This window comes from Impatiens glandulifera, chromosome 1 (genome assembly GCF_907164915.1).
Source record: "Impatiens glandulifera chromosome 1, dImpGla2.1, whole genome shotgun sequence".
NCBI lineage: Eukaryota > Viridiplantae > Streptophyta > Magnoliopsida > Ericales > Balsaminaceae > Impatiens > Impatiens glandulifera.
The window spans coordinates 124,597,037-124,613,611 of NC_061862.1; the positions used below are offsets into that span (position 1 = coordinate 124,597,037).

General features: G+C 31.9%; 1 protein-coding gene across 1 annotated transcript in view; it reads right to left on the reverse strand.

The window, feature by feature from the left end:
- LOC124919708 overlaps positions 1-14,661 on the reverse strand; it is a 29,954-nt gene extending 15,293 nt beyond the window's left edge. The window contains exons 1-15 of the mRNA XM_047460027.1: positions 14,468-14,661; positions 12,711-12,786; positions 10,764-10,844; positions 10,614-10,685; positions 9,819-9,895; positions 9,354-9,408; positions 9,225-9,273; positions 8,154-8,291; positions 6,588-6,669; positions 5,718-5,796; positions 5,586-5,632; positions 5,258-5,452; positions 4,195-4,270; positions 1,300-1,380; positions 1,148-1,228 (exon numbers count right to left, since the gene is read on the reverse strand). Coding sequence (XP_047315983.1) covers positions 1,148-1,228; positions 1,300-1,380; positions 4,195-4,270; positions 5,258-5,452; positions 5,586-5,632; positions 5,718-5,796; positions 6,588-6,669; positions 8,154-8,291; positions 9,225-9,273; positions 9,354-9,408; positions 9,819-9,895; positions 10,614-10,685; positions 10,764-10,844; positions 12,711-12,786; positions 14,468-14,569 — 1,291 coding nt within the window. The 5' untranslated portion in view covers positions 14,570-14,661. The remainder of the gene's footprint in view (positions 1-1,147; positions 1,229-1,299; positions 1,381-4,194; positions 4,271-5,257; positions 5,453-5,585; positions 5,633-5,717; positions 5,797-6,587; positions 6,670-8,153; positions 8,292-9,224; positions 9,274-9,353; positions 9,409-9,818; positions 9,896-10,613; positions 10,686-10,763; positions 10,845-12,710; positions 12,787-14,467) is intronic.
- Positions 14,662-16,575: the final 1,914 nt, after the last annotated feature.

Below are 16,575 nucleotides of genomic sequence, written 5' to 3' on the forward strand. Positions count from 1 at the left end.
ATACTATTTCTAAGGCATATTCAAAAAGAAAATGGAGCAAAATGAAAGAAGAAATGAGTGCAGTGGAAAAGAATCAAAGATATACCCAAATGAAAAAATATTATGGATTGCAAGTGGATTTTTCATTAAATATAGAGATTATGGATCCTTGTGAGATACAAAGGCACAACTAGTGGACAAATGGTCCACTCAGACCTTTGAGATTTAGTTACGAATAAAATTTTGCTCAAATTGCAAAAATGAATATCATGAGATTTTATTATCATTAGTAATTGTTTCACTTACCAACTCCTATAGTATGACCTCAAAAGGCATTTTTTCATAGTGACTTAAGTGAAGAAATCTACATTAATATCACACAAGGATTGAAGGGAGCAGGAATGACAAGGTGTGTAAGTTAAATTGAGGTTGAGAAAGCAACAGAGCTTTTACAACAAAACCCTAACTGAACATGCCTTGGGTCAATATACAGCAATCAAATTGATATAGATTATAGAGAAACTATCCTGGAAGATGTGAAGATCTATTTAAGGCGAATTAAATGGATTGTTAACTCTGGTGAGTCATCAAAAATGGTAATGGACAGCCTGAAAGGCTCTCTAAGCAATCCATTTTTACTTAGAGCTTTTGGACTTCATGGCACTAAATCAAGAGCTAGTCTTCTAAGAATATTTTAATTATCGATAATTAAGAGAGAAAAAAAACAACAATTTCTAGTGTTGAAGTGCTCTCATACCATTTTGGAATGTGGAGAGTTTGGTATTTAGACATGCAGTCAACTAACTAAACCAGTACATGAGACTACAAGAAAACATATTTTGTTGTTACTCAAGAATCTATTAGAAGAAGAAATAAAACAATAACTACGATTGTGTAGAAAATGTATTTTCTTAGTTGATTTATTTACAATGTATGGAAATAGAATCAAAACAACATTAAAAACCCAAAAATAATTTCTTCAGAAGAAACAGAATAAACAGAATAAACTACAAGTTAAGGCGGCATGTAGGCATGCCATGGTAATCATATCTATAAAATATTATAGCATACATTCAAACATATATAAATGGAATAATGTAAATGTAGTCAATCAAGAACACATTATTTGTAAGAAGCATAAAAAATTGTAGTGTGTAGACAAACATACTTTGTAAACGATGCTCTAACTGGCTAACAAATGCAGGAGAAACAGTGGAGAACAGAACAACAGATGCTCCATTTGGAAGGGCTGCCATAGACAGAAACTACATCAGTAAATGCTCAAGAAAATCAATCTACATACTTTCTCATATGTTATACCTGCCACTGCACCATGTTCTCCATATAGAACAGCTTCAGCTTGAGTTTCATTTGCAACCATGAGAGCAAGCACATCCACATCTGAAAGAGAAAAATTTCCGGAATGTTTGTTACTAGTTTACAAAGTATCATTTGCTTTTTAAGTATATCTGGTGATTTATCATTGCATTTGTCAACATCAGCAGATTTTCAACAATAGATGGTAAATTAACATATTGAGGTTGTAACATGGCCCTCTCAATCAGGAAGAGCTGATTAGGACGAATACATTTCTAATTTTCATGCTTAAGAACAGTTAAGGAAATTTTACAGATTTAATTGAAAAGTAAAAAACAGAGACATGATAGATATTCAAACAGGAAAGGAAGATGATATATTCTCATCTATATTTGTTCCAGTTTATCTCATTATTAATGGAAGAAAGCAGGCGACTAATGGAAGAATAATGAACTCCTGAAAAATATGAGGGCGTTGTCTGTATCAGAACTAGCCATTCTTCGATAACCTATCATATACAATCATGCCTAGTTGAAGTAGTTCTTTTACCGCCAAGGAAAAATCTATATTTTACAAATTAATATCAGATCCCTCATCCTTAAAGCTTGTTGAGAAAACCCTAACCATGTGTTGGTTGTTTAATTTATCTAATACAATAATCTTAGAAATATTTTATTATCATGAAAAACTTGCACCATGTTACGCTTGTTGGTTCATCTTAAGTATCAAATGGGTATCCATCAGCTACAACTTGCTCATGAGGAATTCAACAGGAATTGGAAAGAGCCCAGCAGAGAGTAAGATATAGATAAAAATTCCAGCATCTGATTCATGTGCAGTTCATTATGAAAATTCATGAAAAGTGCAGTTTTAAAAATTATTTGATAATGGCGTTGTTCAAAGATGAATGAGACTAGAGTAGCAGTCACTAAAGCCAAATACAAGGACAGTAGACAAGTATTTGAGTCAAAAGGATATGAAATGTGTAGAGATAACATAGAATAAATGAGATTCAATTTCATAAATATACAAACTACTAGTAAAGAACTTGCTAAAATTATATTTTAAAGGAATGAAGAGTATAATGTGAATACTTGGAGGCCATTGCTCCCAATCATCTGGTGGAGAATTTGGAAGGAAAGATAGAGAAGAACATTTCAAGGAAAACGTGCTGCCATTGGGAGAATCTAAGGGTCAATGTTACAAACATTCGCCTCCATCAAGAAGAGAGGAAATTGTACGGAATGGGACTACTCAGATCTCATTGGAATTTAGAACAGTTTTTATTTCAGCTTTTCAATTGTAATCATTTCAATTTCCCTTCCCTGTAATTAGATCGCTTCTGGCGATCTCAACTTTCATATATTCTAATACAAAGTTGACCTTCTCAAAAATAAAATAAAATAAAACTATATGTCCTAGACTTGTACATAGAAGAAAGTGATACCATACATAATAATACTAACCACAAAATCATTGAACACAAAAGTTGTTTTAAACCATCAGGAATGATGAATAAAGTCAAAATATGAGATCTATGAGATATATATACAATGGAGTTAATGGAGAAACCATTAGATAGAAAGGCAAAAACAGGAAGAAGGAATATTATGAGAGTTTACTTCTGAGACGTATTCCAGAAGGTGTTAGGATTCTTAGCTTCATGCAAACAATACACTTTAATGACAATATCGACTCGCGGGTTTGGAAGGTGGAAAGAGACGGAAAGTTCAATTCTAATCTATCTTGGGAGTCTATTCGTGAGAGGGGGAACGATGTGGGTTGGACTCATGCTGTTTGGTCCTCCAAAATCATTCTGAGACAACAATTTGTGTTATGGTTGTTGTTTAGGAAGAGACTTTCAACAAGGGATCGACTTAAGTGGTTTATGAATATCCCGGATTCTAAATGCCTACTTTGTGATGACAATGAAGAGACGATGGATCATTTATTTGGTGGCTGCCCATTTACACTCAAGTTATGGAGACGGTTTACAAAAGCTATGGAGTTAGTTTTTTTCCCTTCGGATTGGATTGATATCAAGGAGATGGCCATCTTGAAAGCTAAAGGTAATCTTTTTCATTCAAATATGTTTAAATGTGGTTTTGCTTCTACAGTTTACCATATTTGGATGGAAAGAAATTCAAGAGTATTCACGAGGGTGAGAGGTGGTGTTAATGATGTTTGGAATAGCATAAAGTTTGATTGCAATTCCCTTGTTTGGACTTGGAGGCGAATTCCCAAAAATTAGCAAAATTGGTGTTTATGTCAAAATTGGGGCATTAACTACTATGAAGTCACTCAATCTAGCAACTTCAAGGCGAGATCATAAAACTATTGTTGTTTGTTTGAAAAGTTGTAATTCATTTTGTGTTTACTCATTTGGTTTCTTATTCCAGTTTTTTTTTTAAATTAAAGCAAAGGTTTGTTTTGCTTTAATTCATGAACTCATGTAGGTTTTTTCCCCTTTTGGGGGGTTTTTTAATGAAATGACTATGTCGTTTTCCCAAAAAGAAAAAATATTATGAGAGTTTGACCAATTGCATATTTGTGAAATTCCCTCCAAGAAATATTAACTTCTCTTGTTTTCTATGAGAATTTGAAGGAATCTAGATATAGAGAACATGGATTTCAACTGGGTAATAAGCTTTGTCCTTAAGAAGAAGGTAAGAATTTCCATTAAAGTAGAACAGGCCAGAAAGATGAAATCAGACCACTAGAAGAACTTGAGCACATGCTGTGAAATGACAAAGAAGATACAGCCTCTATCTATTTATTTATTTTTGGGAATTAAAGAAGAACTAGCATGACACCCCACCGCCATGGCCCTCCGCACAGCCTCTATCTATGAGCATGACCAAAAATGTACTTGAGTTTCTAATGAACCATTTTTTGTACCTTTGGATACATCAGCTGGAGAGTCCCCAGCTATGCCTCCTTCATTTGTAAATCTGGTTACTGTTGGTTTATAGACCTGGAACACAAAGACATTGATAAATGTCAACAGCTGAAAATTTAAGGTATTTTTCAGCTTCAGGCAATCTATATGTAAACTCCAGGATCCAAATTACTTAGGTCCAATACTGCCTTACACGTATCAATACTAAACTGAATGTACAAAAGTTCCAACCTTCTTTTTTTGTATGAGGTATACATCCGGACATTTTTTTGTGTAAATGACAGAAAAATAAAAAAAATATAGAAGCCTGATGATCCTATGCTAGACTTGTTTGGAAACTCTATTATGACAAGTATATACTCAAAGAAATATCAAATCTATTTGTATATTTGTTGGTGTTTGAACTATACTAAAACTTTTAGAATTCAGAAATTGTTAAAGGTACCACCTCAGTTCAAGCAAAACCACAATCACCTGATTCCAAAAATGTTAGTAAACAAAATATAAGCCTTTGAGGGAATTTTTTGTATGGAATAAAAGCATGCTTCAACTAAACTCAACAAAACCTTCTCCAAATTGATAGGGATCAGTCATATGAATCATGTATCTCCATGAAAATTTATTTCTTAATAAGGGTTCAGCATAGCAGGGAAAAGAATACGCAAAAAGAAAATTCAGGAAATTTTCTCTAGGATATGCAAAAATAAATTGACAACCCTATCATGCAATGGTATCTATTGGTCCTTGGAGAACTCCAGGGTGCATTTCTTGCAGCTTTTGGAATAGCAGTTCAGGTATAAAATTATGTTCCATGCTTCAGACAATTAAAGAATTAGAGTTCTCATTGACACTCATCAAACCTTATCACTAAGTGTCCAGATAATGTTATCAACGGCAAGGAGAAAATCAAAAAGGCAAAGTTGGTGCATTCCATTGTAATTCAGCACAAAACTGGAGAAAGAGTGTAACATCTAGAGAGAAAATATATATCGGCTAGAACAGTTCAATTAGATATCGAGCTTCATACAAGTGAAAAAGATAAATTTTGGTTAGGAATATTACATCATATCCAAGAACGCAGAAATTGGATTTGACGAGTTGAGTTGACATGCCAAACCCCATTGCCCCAAGACCAATAAATCCAATTTTCTTTATAGGAACTGCTTCCTTTGTTATTTGAACTGCCAATTGCTCAGGATAATAAAGACTTGTACTGGCTACATCAGTAACATCCACTTCATACACCTTTTCCCAAACCTACATTCAGATAAGATCACAAGTTTAAATGTTTATAAGTTCACGAGAGAATTTGCAGAATGATATTTGACTTTAGAGGAAAGAAATGTCTCATATTATAAAATGATACTAAGGGATCTCAATGTATAAGAACCTTCATCACCGTCAAATCATTGTCAATGCCATGGCTGGAGATGGAGCCTGTTAAAGTATAATTTCAAGGAATTCAACAGGTCATTAATTCAGCACATGTATATATATACAATTTAGAAAGAGTTGATGATACCTGCAATAAGTTGTTGATGAGCAATTGCAAGAAGTGGAAGAGGAAAAGGAAGTGACTTCGCCGTATCCAGAACAATCCCCTTTGCAGTTTATAAATCCATACACTTAGTCACTAAGAGATATATTTTAATACTGTAGAAATTATACAACTACTCCACGTAAATTTATGTATAACTAAAAACTGAAGTTGTTAAAACAGGAGAAGCATGCTGATATCAAGCACCCCTGTAGAATTTGAGCTCCAACTATCCATAAACTTTTAAAGATTCGGGGTAGTAAGATCTGCTATATCTTGTTGTAAGTGAGTTTTAACAAGCTCTTCAATTGCTTATCTTCTCAAATGTGACCTTTGACCCCTTGGAGATGCATAAATTAAGGCAGCCTAGGCATTTTTGTTTTCTTTCGCAATACTGAAGATATTCTAGAGAATTGTTCAGGCAAAAGAGTTTTACTACCAAGACTAAAGGTTAAGAAGATATTCTGATAACTTATAAAAGTGAATTAATTGTATGTTCAAGAATATTAGATTAGTAAAGTAAATGTTTTTTATTAGGCAGGACCTCTTGCTCTATCAAAAAGAGAAATCAAAGAGAAAAAAAAAAAACAGTATTAGCACATTGAAATAGTAAAAAAGCAGGCATTGAACATGAAAAACAAGTCAGACGTATTCATAAAGTTGTGAGAATCAAATCAAATAAAACACCATAGAAATTTCAGAAGGAATAAATAGTGAACTTATTAACCCAGCATTGTTCCCAGTGCTTTCATATGAGGCCAAGTTCCAGCATTCATTACTAGTGACTAAGGCCAGCACAATCATATTTATCATTATACAGAGAACATGTGTAAGTCTACTAGGTCGTATACATACCAAGTTTTGGACTAAAGAGCTCAGGAAAATGTGCTTGCTTTTATTATCCCTCAGCAACTTGGGAACAATATTCTTGAAAACCCTACAAGTTACAATGCATCCAAAGAATATCTTAACAATAGTGAGATGATCATAATCCATAACACAAGACCTGGCTAACCATATTAGAAATGATCATACTCGATTATACAACATTCACCCTAACAAAGCCTTATTGTTATTAGCTCATTAACCCTATCTGTTTATTTCAAAATCAATGTGTAATGTGACATTCGACCCATACGAGATCTCTAAAGACTTGACTCCTTCGGGGACTTATACGAGATCTCTAATAAAAAGAAAGCTAGAGTGGTTGACTGCTATAGACCTACTTCTGGCCTCACTGAATGGAGAATCACATCGCATCGTCGCTTTTAGCTCGCTGAAGAGGACAGACTGGCTAGCTTAGTGGAGAGCTTATGCAAGTTTCAGTTCCACCGGAGTCTGACGATAGTTTATTCTGACTACCTCCCCAGATTGTAAGACTTGTGCCATCTACCATGCGACCATCCAAGGGGCGCCAACTCGGTTCCCTTGGAAGGAAGTGTGGAAAGCCAAAATCCTTTCTAGGATTTTTTTTTTTGCGTATGAAGCAATCCACGAGAGAGTTTTAACTACTGTCAGACTTAAAATGAAGGGGATGCATTTGGCTAAGAGGTGTTGTCTTTGTAAGAAGAACGAGAAAACTACCGATCACATACTTCTCCATTGCGACATTGCCGGAGACATTTGGGCCTTTCTACAGAACATTCTCAACTTTCATTGGGATGTGTCGCTGGAAAAAATGGACAAAGGTGGGGAGCAAGCAATAACATCAGTGACGATTGGAAGCCTATATCCCTCATCTTGTGGTGGACAATTTGGAAAGAAATAAATAGAAAAACATTTCAAGAGAAAAGTTTGGGAGTTGAAAGAATCAAAGGCTTTATGCTCCATGCGTTTGCTTCTGTTCGAAAAAAATGGATTTTGTATGGGTTGGGAATTTTTTTTGATATTATTGGCCTTTAGCCTTTTTTTTCTCCTTTTGTTCTTTTGTTTTTGTTTTTGTTTCTCTTCTCCCTTTCATCTGTAATTCATTAAACGCATCTTGCGTTTTCTTTTTAATATAAGGTTGACCTTTTTAAAAAAAAAATAATCATTTTAGACCATCTATGTTATACACAAAAACTTACACATGTGGAAATAGTTTCCACAATTAAAGCTATATATGTTCACATGAAATCTTCCTATTTTATCTACAATTAGTTAAGATTCTAGATTACTAATTATTGAGACCATGACACAAATTAACAATTAGGTTAACAAAAATCAATGGCATTTGGGGTAAATAATATTTTGAACTCGGTTTTGAACCAGGATTTATACTTTAAGATTAGTATATGTGAACTCGGTTTTGAGCATCATGTTGCTGTACTGTACTACAACTTTCTAATGGAAAAACACAGATAAATTCTAGGTATGTAGAGACAACTTGATGTCAGCCGAAACTTTAGATCAACACACTAAAGTGTAGGTAATTTAACTTACCACGAATTTCCAGCAGCATTAGCAATGATGTCATAGAGTATCCATGGATGAATCCCCGCTTTTGCACCAAGACATAAGGCCTCTATTGATGCAACTAAATGAATTCCCTCAAGTAGTTGGATTACCATTTTCATTTTACTGCAAATAACACGTGGCACCATCATTGAATTAGAATAAGAAATGAGTAAAAACTGGAAGAAAAAAAGTGGATAAGTTCACAAAACATCTCAATTGGAGCAGATAATCCATTGTACTATATAAAGGTCAATATTACTCTTACATTAACTATTCAAGAGAAAATTAATCAATAAAAAATCTGTTAAAGTTTTTTTCTGTTTGAAGTCTAGGCACACACGCGGAATATAAAAGCTGTTCGTTTCCCTTAGTTTTCTCTCTCTCCTCTCGGAGATCAACGAAAGGAAGACTGCGACAATCTTCTTCCCAGTCATCAGCAGAAGTCACTTGTCTTCCTCCATTGCAGGAAGTGACACAACATACATGCATTGTCAGAATCATATCACAACAATCTAAAACCAGAATCTGTTTGAAGGAGAAAAAATGTGTTTTAAGTCCAGCGCGGCTGCCATTTCTGTTAATGAAATATTCAGTGGACTGTGTTGTGCCTTCACCCTGTCATTACTCGCTAAAGTGGTAGAGAGAAAGAGAGAAGAAAATGCAAATTTTATAAAATTAAACAGAACTTGTACTGGCTAATTTGTTCTTTAATCATTAGTTTAATGGTAATCTTGCCTTTCCAAATAGTAAAAAGCTTATCCACTCCAATTGAGATAATTAGTGGGGTTTTCTTTTTTCCGTCAAACTAATACTTGCTCTAATATTTAGAGAATAAAAATAATCATGTAATGAAACTTTCTTCTTCCATATATGCATACAATGTAAGAAACATTATACAAGTATGCAGGTAATTCATACAAATCTCTTCAATGTGCTTAGCAAAACAATTGTGGACTATCTATTTATAGTAACAAGTTATATTTATAAACACAAGGCGGAACAGTAAATTAGTAAAATCACATGTTTAAACTTGAGAGCCCATAAAAGCAAGTTTACCTTCCAGAACCAATATCTCCCCCAGAAATGTAAAGCTTCTCAGATATGGCTGTTCAAGAAGCAGCATAGATTATACAAGTGACTTGTAAAATAGACGATTGATGAAAGCATCATATATTAAATGGATACCAAAGAGTATTGGCCGAGCTTTTGAAATGGAATCTGAATGTCCCCAAGAAATAATCTGAAGAAAGGTGAGAACAAGTAATAAATCAATACTCCACCCCTCTTCTTTGTAATGTTCAAAACGCTTCTTGCGTTTTCTTAAAAAAGGTTTTTTAATAAATCAATATATATATATATACATATAATTCATTAGATTAAAGGAGATGAGAAAATTCTGCATCTACATTTATCATTTGGTTGTTTAGATTTATGGATGTTAATTTAGTTTGTCTGGAGATTATATATATCATCCACTTATGTTGGGAGCTCTGTTTTGGAACCAGAGACAATCAGACTTTTATTTAACCAAAACAAATTTTGAGAAAATTGATTTTCATTCAAATCTAATAAATAAACAAACCAAAGATTTTTTGTGCAAGAGTCAACTATAGAAGTCCTGTAGGAAATACAGCAAGCAAATTAATTTACCCTAAGTTCGTCCTCAGAAGTATCAGATATCTCCTTGTAGACATAAATATCAACAATTATATCCCTTTTAGAGAGCCCTGCAAAATGAAAAAATAGAATGTTACAAGGAGGTAAAAATCTTCAGTGAAACTGAATTTTAGATTAAGCAGATTTTTCACCAAGGTCTCCATTTCCACAATAGAGGCTCAAAACAAGTTTAACTGGTAGAAAACAACACTTGTTAGCCCATTTGTTTTACTTAAAGTTCAACTTTTTATTACAAAGAACAGAAGATGCGTTCAAACGTTAAAAGGGGGAGGGAAAAAACAAAGTAATAAATAAAAAAACACTTGTTAGCTCCTGATACAAGCTTACAGTAACAAAACCCATAGCTTTGTAATAAGTCATTTAAAGGACAAGGGAAGCTTCCTAGTGGCTCAATGGTGTATTAAAGTGGGAGATACACTATCATAAGACATAGTTTTAAAGTAATTCAAATGAATCAGAACTTAGTCAGATGCTAAGTGTGACAAGATGATCTTTGAGAATAGCAGTTCTTTGATTGCATATTTATTACAAACTGATAAAGACAATGTCATTTCATTGCATATTGATCAAACAAAAACATTCAAGATAATTAGAGAAACAATGAAAATCACAAACGAAAAAGAAACAGAACTATTGAACTGCTGCTGCCGCGCAGTCAGTTCACTATCTACAATCTACATATATTAAAGCCATGTCCAAGATAAAAAGATTGCATTCAGTTAAATCCATAGTTAAATGCACAGAGAAAAAGAACAATATTTCACTTACCTGCAAGGAAAATTTCCAGCTTCTGAAGGGATATCGCTGACTGGAGAATGATGACTGTATCTTTTTGTAGCTCTGCACAAAAAGAATAAAATATGCCTTCAATAAAACTAATAACTTTTATAGAGTTCAAAACTTGAAAACTTTCTAAACCTTTTAAAGCATTTTCATGACCCAACAACAGTTTAGTAATTTGATCCATGTCAGATATCAAAACAATTAGCGCCGAAATCCCTGCATTCACAAAAAAAAATATTCAAATTGTTAACAAGAGAAAGTAGTAGCCTGTAGTCTTGGGATAGGAGCATGTATTTTGCATATGCTCCTATAATAAACCAACTTGGAGATTGTTGATTTACGTTAAAATTGGACCAAACCTTAAAATTTCTTTACAACATCTCTTGTGGTCAATATAGTCAGGTTAGATTCTCCAATGTAAACATTCCTTAGCCATAAATAAATTACCTTTATATTTCTACACCATAACAGAGCTATGATCTAGGGTTTATTCTTAGCCTTCATTAGGGGAATGTCATTATTTGCTGTTAGCATTTTAAATTCATACTGATCATACTTTCTTCAACAGGTTTGCATCCTTTAATTGTTTCATATTTTGTGCTTTTGGTTTCATCCATTTTCCTACTCTTCAAAGTGTTTAATTTTTTTTTATCTAATTTGTTGGAATATGAGATATTGTATATTTCTAGCACTAGTTATGCTGTATCTACACTTCAAAACACCTCTTGCGTTTGTCTTTCAATAAACGTTGACCTTTTCAAAAAAAAAAGTTATGATGTATCTACACGTTGTTTGTGGGTGATCTTGTTTTTGTGATGGTTTCAACTAATTTCCTTTAATTTTGTGGATTCCTGGCTAATGATAGTCTCTAGTTCTTAGTCAATGATTCATGTGTTTATTAGATGGTTTATAGCCAGCAGTTAACATGGTTTCTTCCCATTTATTGGATTAAATAGCTTCCATAAAATATTTCCAGATCTTGGTTTGAATTTAACTGGAGTAACCTTCCAAGAGAGGAGTTATGGCACCGAAAGAATAAAAAAAATTATGCTTCATGCGATTGCCTCTATTCGGAAGAGGGGTTTTTGTACAGGATGGGATGTTTTTGACTTTATCGACATCTAGCTCCTAATTTAGCCTTTTGCTTTGTTTTGTTTTCTGTTTTCTTTTTCCCTCCCCCTTATGTATAACCATTGAACAATTATTGCGCTCTTTTTATCTAATGAAAGTTGACCTTTTTCAAAAAAAAATAATTATCAACCTTTACTAATAATAATTTTTCATTTATATTGGTCTCGAGACTTTATCTTGTCAAGCATTTATGTAATAGAACTCAACATTGAAAACCAAATATGACATTTAAACTAATAAATAACATAGGAATTGGGTCAAAACCATTTGATGAATCAGAGAGGGAAGCATCAAAGAATCTATAGAACATAATTAATAAAGGTTCAGTTCAAGTGAGTTTTCCAATACACTTATATAGCCATTTTCATGTTACCCTTGACCATTTCCCAAAAAACAATAAATAAGAGAATATGTCTTACAATATCATATACTATTATATTTGCATCTGGCAACATTTTTTTATTATTGTTATATTTGCATAGTATTTGAAGCTAGTACAGCATATTCCATTTATTAAGTCTTTTTCTTGGTTCCTGTCTACAACAGCATTATAGAGTATATTCATGTTTTCTGGTTATCCAAATAACGAAGAGAAGATATTTTTGTTCCTTGATTTTTGGAGTCTCATACCTGGAGTACATTTGAAAAGGTCATTTTTTTAGTTTTTGTGTGGCATTAACAACCTGCTTTGGATCATTGTTAAATTAATGCCAACTAGACAGAAAAATTAACAAGTTGAATTCCAGGAACTGTTCTTGATACCTAGACCTCTATCAAAATGGCCATATTGCAAAATTTGAGCTCGGTCAAGGATGGTTAGTTGATTACTAGCTTCCATGAGACATGTAAGAGCGTTGGAAATACAACATAAGCCCTAACCTAAGAATAATGTCTAATTCTGGGTATCCAAACTGATAGTGATTTATTCAGATAAATTAAGCAAACACTTGCCTTGTGTAACCTCTCCTGGAGATGCACATCTAGTTCCTCCTTGCTTGATGAAACTATCCATCAATGGAATGTTTATCTGCAAAAGGCATACATATGCAAGTAAATAAATAATTATAAACATATACTGCTCTGAAATAGGGCAAACACAACCTTCTCCTGTTCTATGAAGGTAAAATAGGCTATGGTGTGCAATCATTAGTACAACAAAAGAAATACCCACAGTTTACACTCAAGTGGGCTCAACATACAATTACATGTTAAGCAACAAAAATTCATTTAAAAATTAGGATGTAGCAGGAGGGAATGATTATACATCATTTACTTTCTGTTCTTTTCAAATTAGATACCACTAAATGATTATACCTTCTCCTGTTGATGTATGTGAGTTTTTAAATCTGAATTTGAGGAATGGCTACTACAAATGATGTTAAGATATGTTGAGGTCAATACCCTTAATTTAATTTATTAGTCTCAATAACTTGTAGCTGACTGTAAATAGGAATTTGTAAGAGAGTGAGTACTCCATTTGCCTGTATTGAGACCTCATGGTAACAACCATTGCAGATAGATATTAACTGGCAAAAAAAACAGTAAATGCAGGATAGAGTAACCCAATCACCAAATTATTTCTCAGATAAAAGCTTAGTATGTTAGTGAATTGATCCAATGGAAATATGGAGCTAGCATTGCCCTTTCATGTTCAATCCCCACTGGAACACAAAGAGATGAAGTAACATAACATGAAATAAATCAGGACGTCTCATCACAGACTCATAGAATTCAGATCATGCTACCTGATTATTCAGTAAAAATAATTACTATGTAGTCATAACTGTTTTAATTAATATGGATTTAAAGAATACATTATTAGTCACAAGTTACTATAAATAGAACATTGCAGCAAGCATCCTATAGCATATCCTTTTCATTACAAATTATAAATATTTTAGTGAAATAAAAAGTAATTTCACTATTATCAAAGGCTAAAACTCGATCAATCTCCAATACGTAATGAGGTCAAGTAAAACTTGGGCTCTCAATCAAGTTATAGCGCTTTCTTTCTCTTACATAGCACGAATATTCGGCTATTGGATTTGAACTCAATTTTAGCACCTAATATACAGGAGATTCGGCATATAAGCTGCTCTAATAACATGTTTTGTCACCTTAACATAAGATGAGTTGTTTTAAAATGGTATCAATTGCAAGCACAAAAAGGAAACAAAATCAATCTCTCTGAAAAAATGCAAATACGCAAACACATTTGACAAATTTCATGATCCCTTTGCTTTCAGTCTGAGTAGATTTGTATAAAAAGGACTGTTCTGTAAGCATAGATGAAACAGGACACAATTTTCCTGATTCTCTAGCTTCAAACAACAAACTTATGATCAAATAAATAGTAGAAAATATTTCTATAATTAGAAGAAAGATTGTCATTAAGGAAAACAATTTATTTTGCTAAGAAAAAACATAACACATTTATGTCATATTTAAACTTCCTAAAATACTCTTCAATCCACGGATGATAATTTCACTGTTCTCATAAATTATAATCAAGATAGTGAACAAAAAAACCTATTAACCAATAGAAGTTAGATTGTTTGCGATGATCCAATGTTTTTCAATGACAATCAGCAGGATTATCGATAGTAACTCGTATTATACTCCTTGAGAAATCGGCATTTTGATCATAAAATCGATTTAAATGTAGTTTTTAGCATAGTCAACCGAATGAGTAGTGGAATGAGAAGGACCTCAAAAGCTTTAACGGCGTAGCCTGAACGAATGAGTGAAGCCGCCATATCCAAGCTTAACTCGTCTAACCCGATGAATCCGACTTCGCCATGAGACGCCATTGGAGGATTAGATTTCTACCTTCTTCTTCTTCAATGAACTGGAACTAGTAAACAGCTCCAAAGAAGCGTACGCAAACACAACAACACAAAGAGAGAAGGTGCACTACGAGCTCTCAATAAAATTAATTCTCCCTTACTCCAACTTATATATTATTATTTCTTTCTTTTATTTTATTATTATTATATATAAATATTTATGTTCATTATTTATGTATGTATGTTTACTAAGTTTACAAATATACTAATTTTTAAAATAAATAATTAATTAAAATTTTATTATTTTAATATTTTAATAATATTAAAATATCAAATAGAGAAGTTTTTTTTTTTTTTAATTTTTAAAAAAATTAATCCAAAATCAATTTTTCAATCCATCACTCCTTAACAATCATCACTTGTTTCATTAATTAAAATACTAAAATACCTTTTATTTTAAATTATTATTTTTTATTTTATTCATATATATATATATATACCCTTTAAGTCTTTTTATTAAAAATAATTATTACATCCTCAAAATTATTACCGATCATTATTTTTTTCTATCTGTAATTTTTTTCAAAAACTCTAATCCAAACAAGACCCAAGTTATTTTGATATTTATATTTAAATAATTAAAATATTATACATTCTTATTAAAAAAAAGTTTTGTTTTATGTCAGCTAAATTAAATTATTTGAAATTTTATTTTCTGAAAATGTAGATAGTTGGTATGAAAAAGATGTATTTTTTTATTATTTATTTTTTTATAATATTTTAATTAATAAATATATATATATATATATTCTATCCTATGTTGATTCTATTTATGAAATTCAGCAGAAAAAAAATATTGTTCTAGTTGTTTGTTTCTTTCATTTAAATGGTTATTATAAATGCAAGTTGGCTCAGGAATATATTTTAATTTTTTGGGGGTGGGGGAGAGACAGACAAACACGTGAATCATACCGCACTTGTTTGGTTTTGAAGTTATTAACCAAAATTTAGTAAAGAGGAAATTTCATTTTTTTTTTTATATATAACAATATTATCTTTTAGTTTGTTTTACTATTATTTTTTTTAATTCATTTTAAACAATCAAATAATAATTGACAAGATGGATTATTATGATAACAATATTATCTTTTAGTTTATTTTACTATTATTTTTTCATTCATTTTAATTAATTAATCAAATAATAATTGACAAAATGGATTATATTTTTTTTAATTATATAGGATATAAGTTATAAAAATTTAGTAACATTATATATAATGTTTAAGTTTAAAAGTGTCCGGATTACCGAGTTGAGAGTTGTGGTTAATTTGGATATATATATATATATGAGAGTAAATGGATATTTGGGTCGGATTGTGATTGACCCGCCCATAAACTTAAAACGGTTAAAAATAAAATTAAAAATGTTACATGCATTTTTGAATTTGCAACCTAAAAATACGAGTTCAACCATTTAACCAACTATGCTAATAAGATTTTATATTTTAAATTCAACACTGAATTTGTTGAACTGGACATTTTAACAATATAAATTCAACTTTTTAACTAATTAATTTATATATAAAGTGTTATTAGTCTAGATGGTTAAAGTGTTGTACTTGTTTTATTAGGTGACAAGTTCGAAACATACATATAATATTTTTAATTTTATTTTTAATCATTTTAAGTTTATGGGGGGGTCCACATACAATCCGACAAAAATGTTCATTTACTCTCACATATATATATTCAAATTAACCACAGTTCTCGACGACCTGGAAATTCAGACATTTTAAAAATTAAGCATCATTATATATATAATTTATTGCCTAGTTGGTTAAAATGTTATATTTATTTTGTTAGGTTGCAAGTTCGAAACATAAATATAACACTTTTATTTTATTTTTAACCGTTTTAAGTTTATGACTGGTAAACTCACAATCCGACCAAAGTATCCATTTATTCTCACATATATATCTAAATTAACCACACCTTTTAACCCGACAATCTAGACACTTTAAAAATTAAGC